This window comes from Emiliania huxleyi, assembly GCF_000372725.1.
Source record: "Emiliania huxleyi CCMP1516 unplaced genomic scaffold EMIHUscaffold_253, whole genome shotgun sequence".
Taxonomy (NCBI): Eukaryota; Haptophyta; order Isochrysidales; family Noelaerhabdaceae; genus Emiliania; species Emiliania huxleyi.
Genome location: NW_005200146.1, coordinates 130,445 through 138,332, shown reverse-complemented (window position 1 = coordinate 138,332; position 7,888 = coordinate 130,445). Strand labels below are relative to the sequence as shown.

At 66.7% G+C, this 7,888-nt stretch overlaps 1 protein-coding gene across 1 annotated transcript; it reads left to right on the top strand.

Annotated features, from left to right (window-relative positions):
- Window positions 1-5,491: 5,491 nt before the first annotated feature.
- EMIHUDRAFT_73870 (hypothetical protein) lies at window positions 5,492-7,812 on the top strand (the record flags this gene model as incomplete). Its single annotated transcript, XM_005777884.1, has 7 exons — window positions 5,492-5,754; window positions 5,836-5,928; window positions 6,039-6,285; window positions 6,327-6,426; window positions 6,705-6,751; window positions 6,852-7,082; window positions 7,288-7,812. Coding segments are annotated over 7 exons (1,506 nt in total), but the record flags the coding sequence as incomplete, so codon positions are not given.
- Between the last annotated feature and the right edge of the window lie 76 nt (window positions 7,813-7,888).

Here is a 7,888-nt window from a genome sequence, read left to right as displayed (position 1 = left end):
CGAGCGGCATGTGCCATTACGGCGGCGTACGCTACCTCCCGGCATCTGACGACTCCGACTATCCCGGCTCTGACGACTTCGACTCTGATTACATGTCAAGTTTTGACTCTGGCGCTATTGATGTCACCGCGTCGGAGAAGGACCTCGGGCTCAAGGGCCTCCGCCTGGGCCTCGTCGAGGCGCGCAAGAAAATCTACCTTCCTACGTACGAGGCGGCCCTCAAGCAGCACTGCCTCAACATCATCTACGACCTGCGCCAGAAGCTGATTGACGGCAAGAAGATCATCCTGCTCGATATCCATACGTCCGACGATATTGACGACGACAAGACCCTCTCTTCAGCGCAGCTGCTGCTCAACTTCATTTTGACGGACACGGTCGCGCCCTCGTTAAAGCGGTGGCGTCGGCTACTGCGCCGTCGCAGAGCGAGGGAGGAGGAGGAGGAGGAGGAGGAGGAGGAGGAGGAGGAGGAGGAGGAGATGGAGTACCGGCTGGGGAAGCTCGGGCCGGAGGGGGAGACGGACGAGGAGGAGGAGGAGGGCGAGGAGGGAGGCAGTGAGGAGGGAGAGGAGGGGGAGGAGGGGGAGGAGGGGGAGGATGGCGAGGAGGAGGGGGAGGAGGAGGCGGAGGAGGCGGAGAGCGAGGAGGGCGAGGAGGGCGAGGAGGGCGAAGAGGGCGAGGAGGAGGAGCAGCAGCAGCAGGAGGAGGAGGAGGAGGAGAGAGAGAGAGAGAGAAGGAGAGAGTTCCGGCAAGTTCGTCCGCGCGTCTCCTAAATTGCTAAAAAATGACGTCTACATCGCCGCGATCACTTAAAAGGTTCCCCATGCCAGTTTCGGGGGGCAAACCCCGCCCGCCCCCTAGAGCCCCAGGTAAGGCCCAGGTGTGTGGCCTAGGGCATCAGAAGGGACCAAGAGGAGTGCAGTCTGAGCCATAGAGCCCATGTCTTTGCCCCCGAAGGTCGCAGGAGGTGGTGGAGAATGACCTCCAGACTGACCCGGAGAATCAATCACCTCCACCCAGCCCCACCTCAGCACATGCGGCTGTGCTGGGACCCTGGGAGCCAAGCAAGCCGCCTCAACGCATAACAACACACTTACACTTCCTTCCCTTCCTCCCGCGTCGTTCGCGCGCGCGGGGCCGGGGGGCCCACACACGACACCTCTGAGTGATGAGCCTCCTCTGTCCGCCTCATGTCGTCGGTCTCGCTCTCGGTCGTAAGGTGCCACCCCCGGACTCGCACGGCGCGCGCGGGCGGCCGAGTCGCTTTAAAATCAGCTTCGCGCCGCCTCAGCCCTCATGCGCAGGGAGGCAAGCGCATCAGCTCCTCGTGCCCACGGATGCATGAACATGAACACATGAGCCCATGTCAACAGGCGAATGCTCCCGCGCTCGTTGTAGACCGCGGCAATGGGCGAGATGGTGCCGTCCTCGTTGACTGCAAACGACTGAGCGACCACTTTGAACGTCCTCTCGGGATGCTCTGCTATGCTACGATTGATAATAAGGGTGTTATCCTCCTGAAGCCGCAAGTGAGCGGCATGGAGGACGCGCTCGTCGCACGTGCGCGTCAGGAAACCATTGCGCAGCTGAGCCTCCGTCGCCATCGCCGCCGGGCCGATGTGCATGGTGATGAGCGACCACTCGCCGTAACGACACGGCTTCTCCCAGGCTGGGACCACAGCCGTCCCGGGGTGCGAGGCGCGTGAGCAGCGCCGCCGCGCCGCCGGCGAGCACCCTTGCGTGCTCGAAGACGAGCGCACGCTCGGAGCCCTTGCACACAAGCACGAGCGGGGGGCCCTCCTCCGAGGCAGGCTGCGGCGCATAGCCCTCCTCGACAGAAGTGCTGGCCCAGACCTCTTCGAAGGCGCGCTTGCCCGGCCCGTCCTTCTCCCAGGCGGGGTTTCTACTGAGGACAGGCTCCAAGCTCGGCTGGTGTCGCAAAGCTTCGGCGAGGGCGGCGAAGCCGGCGTCGCCAATCGCGCAGTCCTCGAGACGAAGATGTTTGAGCTTTGGCAGCTTGTCTTCCTTGACGAGCTGGGCGAGCGCGATGGCAGCCTCGTCGCCTGCGACGAAGCGCCGCCGCGCTCGCTTCGCTCAGCTTCGAGTAGCACGCCCTGAAGCTTCCGCAGCGCAGCAGCAGGCGCACCATCGCCAGCGTCCCGATGCGCATCATCTGGTCCAAGTCGGGCGTGATCGCCGTCCCAAACTCATAGCACGCGTAGTACTCGCCCTTCTTCCGCGCGTCACCTCCATCCGGATGAGGGCCTCGAAGTCGCCCTCGGTCATCACGCCCGCCCCGCCGAGTCCCCGCAGCAGCTCATCCGCGGCGATGGACAGGTCGCCCATCGGAGTGATTCTGAGATCAGGTTGGGCGACTGGCAGACATTTCAAAAATTTGGCGCCGCAGGCGCCCGCTGCGTGCCCACCATGGTTGGGCGCGCAGCGAAGAAAATTTTGCGCTCTCGACAGCCTTTTCTAATAGGAAAATGGCCTCTACTCGGCGCCATACCGCTTGTCGGCGCACAGCGGAGTTCGCAAGCCGGACCTGCTGCCTTCCCTTCTACGTACACTTTCAGAATGGAGGCTCAAACGCAGCGCAGGGCTCAGACCAAGTGCAAGTCGATTTGTACCACAAAGTTGGTAGACAGTGCCAAAACCGCGGAACCGAAAATGGCGTTTAATTTCGCGCACCTGCTGTCCGCCGCCTGTGGCGGCGCTCCGCACCGCTTGAGGCGCCTGCGGCGCCCCTGGCGGCGCGCTGTCCGCGCGCCCCTCTGTGGTTTTCGTGGGAGGCTCGGCTCTCGTAAGTCTCGATTTGTACAGGATTTCGACGTTAGTGGCAAAACTGCGGAACCGAAAATGGCGTTTAATTTTGCGCACCTGCTGTCCGCCGCCTGCGGCGGCGCTCCGCGCCGCTTGGGGCGCCTGCGGCGACCCCCTGGCAGTGGCAGCAGTGGTGTGTACGGCTGCGGGTGCGCCCGGTACACAAAACCGGCGCTCTATGGCGTGCTCCGGGGGAGCACGACTACGCAGTCGTGGCTTCCACACGCGAGAGAGTGGCTTCTATATTTACGAAAACATTGGGCGTCCCTAGTGCCGCATCCATAAGAAGTGACGTCACGGTTCCAGGAGCGCCTGGCGGCACAGCTTAGAGTGGCAGCCGAGCGCCGGCCACGACTATCGAGTCGCCGTCGCGGAGCTGAGGGCTGGCCGACGGGTGGCGCGGTCTTCCTCCCAGCGCCGCCCATCGGTCAGCCCTCAGATCGATCGATCGGCGCTCAAAGTCGCTTCAGATCCGAGAAAGCTGCTGGCGCCGCTGCCGATCCCAGCCGCGACGCCAGCAGCTTCCTCTGCTCTCCAATGCGCCGAGAAGCGACGCGGCGGTGCTCGGCTCGCCATGCACGATGACGGCTCCGCTGGGTGCTCGTCGGCCGGTCCGGTGGCACCCTATTCGCGCGTCACCTGCCGGCGTCCCGACGACAGCCTCGCGCCGCCGCTGATGGAGGGGCGGTCGGCGCCACTGCCGCCGCGCCGCCGGTGGGAGAGGCACTGGTGGTGGCCTGGGCGGCCCTCCGCCGCCGCTCGGCGCGCCCGGGCAGCGGTGGCAGCCTGCGCCGCCCCATGCGGCCTGGGATTCGCTTTCTGAAATGTCTGCCTCCAAAGGGGAAACGACTATGGCCGAGGCTCGTCGCCAGCGTCGGATTCCGCCTCGGCACGCGCTGGGAACGCGCGCGCAAGCAGGCGCGCCTTCCCGTCAAGATGGGCGGCATGGGCCTCACCAGCGCCGTGGACATTCGTGAGCCGGCGTGGATTGGCACTTGGGCGCTCGTCGCCGGCTCATGCGCCAGCTGCATGCTCCTTTCCGCGACCTCGACGTGAGCAAGGCGCCGGGCTCCGATTTCGACGAGCTGCGGGCGGCGGATGACAGGCTCAAGAAGGAGCATGGCATGATCACGGCGACGTGGAAGGAGTGCGCAGGCCAAGGGCAGGGAGCGGGCGAAGCATGAGGCTTGGCGGGAGGCAGTCCGCTTCGTGGCGGTGAGCCAGGATGGCGCCGGCGCCTTCCTCAACGCCATCCCCATGCGGGATGACATGCGAATGGAGACTTGGGCGATGCGGATCTCGGTGCAGCGCCGCCTGGGTCTCCCCCTCGACGTGGCCTGCCAGGCCGCGGCGGCGGGCAAGAAGACTCGCTACCCAACGCGGCCAAAGGATTTCCACCTCGTGAGTGTGAGTGTCACACACACACACACACACACACTCGGATTTCCACCTCGAGAACCTTTACGTGCAAAATACCGTACATACATTCTTTTGACGCGGTCGCTGCTGCGTCGATTTCTTCAGCGAGACCACAGGATCGGAGGGCGGGCGAGGCGGAGGCCGTCGGCGCTGGCGGCGGTCGGGCGGGCGGGCGCGGAGGCTGGGCGAGGCGGCGGGCGAGACGGCGGTGCGGCGGGCGACGGGCGGCTGGCGTCGTGGGCGAGCGTGGGGTGGGGTGGCGATGTCGGGGTGGGGAGCGGGTGGGCGCCGGAGTGGGAGTGGTGGTGTGACTGCTCCTGTGGTGCGGGCGACGGCTTCTGAGGAAGCCGTCGCCCGCGCCTCGCCTGTCGCGTGAATCGTGTCGTGCGACCGCCGCTGGTTGTAAAATTCTTTTGGCGGCGGCAGCGGGCGGCAGTCCCGCGAGGCACGCCGGCGGAAGGGTTCGTCTTCGCGGGGCGGGGTGCGCACTGCGCGCCGCGAGGATGAGGAGCCTGAGCCAGGGGAGGGTTGGGAAGGGGGGGCGAGGCCGGAGGAGTATGACGGCCTCTTCGACGGCCCATAAGGGGCCGTTGTCTGCTGTGCCTTTTGTGGTGCTAGTTCGTGCCAGTCTGCTGTGAGAGGGGCGTGGCCTCCCAGAATTCTTTGACGACTTGACGAGGCCTCGCTGCAGCTCCGCCTGCTCGACAACTCTCCGAGGCAACCGAATGCTCGGCCTCCTCGCCAGCTCGCTGCTCACGCGGCATGGCTCCTCGGAGGCGCCGCCGCAGCGTGCGCCTCGCATCGGCCACCAGCTCGCTCCGGCGCCGCTGCTCGCCTCGCTGCGCGGCAGGAGCGCCGCCAGCGGCGGCACAGCCACCGCAGCAGTGAGGCTCCTGTCGTCACAAGAGCCGGCAACGTCGGAGCGGCAGCACCGCCGCCGTCCGTGGCGCCGCCGCGGCGCCGCTGCCGGAGCGCGCCAGCTCAGCGGGCTCGATGACGTTCCGTTCGGGCCGGGCCGCGTGATTACCGTCTCGGCAGACAGCCGGTCCATGGCTGGCGGGCCGGCGGCGCGGCGCGTGGTGGAGGTGTCGCGGCCGGGCCGCCGCGACGAGAGCCGCGCCCTGGCCACCCGCTCCGCCGCCGCCGCGGGCAAGAAGCGCGTGCTCATCCTCATCTCGGACACGGGTGGCGCCCTTCCGCTTCTTCTCGAGCAATCTCGGGCAATCTCGTGTGACCTCGTGTGATCTCGTCAGGTGGCGGGCACCGCGCGTCGGCAGAGGCGCTCGAGGCGGCGATGGAGCGGGAGGCGCCGGGCAGACTGGACGTGGCGATTGTGGACGTGTGGACGCAGTATGGCGCCTTCCCGTTCAACAAGTTTGTCCCGTCCTACCGCCTCGCCGCCAAGTACCCAAACGTGCTCTGGCGGTCGTGCTACTTTGCAACCTCCTTCCCGCCCCTGATGGCGGCGCTCAACCTGCAGCACCGGCTCACTTGCTCGCGCGGCTTCGCTCAGTGCATGCGCGCGCACGGCGCGCACCACGCACGGGACTGAGCCCACACTGGGTTCGATCCTCTGGGGGTATGGTGGACTAGGCGCGAGCACGACCCGCACCTCGTCGTCTCGATGCACCCGCTGACGCAGCACGTCCCCCTAGAATCTCCCCGTATCTCCCCGTATCTCCCCGTGTCTCGGGTCCGGTGCCGTGGGTGGTGCGGCGGAGTGTCGGTTCAGTGCCGTGGGTGGTGCGGTACAGGCACGTCCCCCTCTCCGTCCTCGCGCGATTCGACGAGAAGAGGAGACGCCAGGTGCCGTTCGCCACGGTTGTGACCGACCTCGGCTCCGCGCACCGCACGTGGTTCGACAAGCGCGTCGACGCGTGCTTCGTCCCCTCGGACGCCGTGCGCCAGCTAGCCGGCCGGTGCGGGCTGCGCTGCGGCGCACGCGGCGCACAGGTGCGGCAGTACGGGCTGCCGGTGCGCCCCGCCTTCTGGACGGCGGCGGCGGAGCGCAAGCACCGACTCTCTGCTGGCTCGACCGCCGCTGTGAGCAGCGTCTCTTCACACCGCTGGCTGTGAATAGGCAGCTCGCCGGCGAGCTACACCTCTCGACTGACCGCAAGACGGTCCTCATCGTGGGCGGCGGCGACGGCGTTGGCTCGCTCGAGGGCATCGTCAAGTCGCTCGGTGATCTCCCCAGATCTCCCCGCATCTCCCCGCATCTCCCCAGATCTCCCCAGATCTCCCCAGATCTCCCCATGCCTCCTCGCATCTCCCCAGATCTCCCCAGATCTCCCCAGATCTCCCCAGATCTCCCCATGCCCCGCCCTATCTCCCGGTATCTCCGGGTCTCTCCCGGTCTCTCCACCCGCCACTGACGTCCCCTGCTCTTCCTCGGTAGCGAGCGAGGCCGGCAAGAAGTGCCCCGGAGAGACGCAGCTCGTCGTCGTCTGCGGCTCTAGAAGCGAAACACGTATTATTCATGCCTCCCAACCAGCGCTCGAGAGGACACGTCTTCAGCCGCATTCACCCGTATTCGGCTGTATTCACTGTCTTCTTCTCCGTTGTACTCACGCGGTGCTCTCTCCACAATACCGTCCTCCCGCCCTGAGGCTGGCGGATTCAGCACGCAGGTCTGCGGCAAGAACGCGCGCCTGCAGCAGAAGCTGGAGCGGCAGCGGTGGGAGGGCGTCGACGTGTGCGCGCGCGGCTTCACCAGCCGCATGTCCGACTACATGGAGGTCGCAGACTGCATCGTCACCAAGGCCGGCCCCGGCACGGTCGCTGAGGCCGCGATCCGAGGCTTGCCCACCATGCTCTCCTCCTTCCTCCCCGGCCAAGAGGTGCAATCTCCCCATCTCTCCCCATATCTCCCCATATCTCCCCGGGCAAGAGGTGCAATCTCCCCATCTCTCCCCATCTCTCCCCATCTCTCCCCAGATCTCCCCAGATCTCCCCACATCTTGCTTGTGCGCCCAGCCGGCGGTACTCGAGGTCATCTCTCCCCGTATCTCCCCGTATCTCCCCGTATCTCCCCATATCTCCCAGGCGGGCAACGTGCCGTTCGTCGTCGAGTCGGGCTTCGGCGAGTACTCGTCCAACCCTCGCAAGATCGCGCTCACCGTCACAGGCTGGCTGCAGGACGCGACCAAGCTCGAGGCGATGAGCGAGGCGGCGGCGCGCGCGGGCCAGCCTCACTCGAGCGGCACGATCGCGATCGCAAGCGACTTGTGCGAGATGGCCGAGGCCGCCACACTCTCCCTCACGGAGCACACATCTCCCCGTCTCTCCCCATATCTCCCCATGTCTCCCCATATCTCCCGCAGGCCGCCACACTCTCCCTCACGGAGCACGAGCTGGCGTCTTCAGCGCCAAAGGAGTGACTTCCGCGACTTGGCCGCCGCCGCCGCCGCCGCCATCCGCCGCCAGCGGTGTTGCCGCAGCCATTGCCGCTGTCGCCGCTGTCGCCGCTGTCGCCGCTGTCGCCGCCGCCACGCCGAGGCTCGTCTCGTGTGGAGCAACGGTCGGGGTCGCGAGGGCGCGTGCTTGTGCTCCTCTTGCTGCGCTCCTTGACTCCTCTGGCGTGCGCCTCTCGAGGTCTCGAGGCGCGGGCGCGCGGACGGGGGGGGGGGGGTTGGGGGAGATCCGG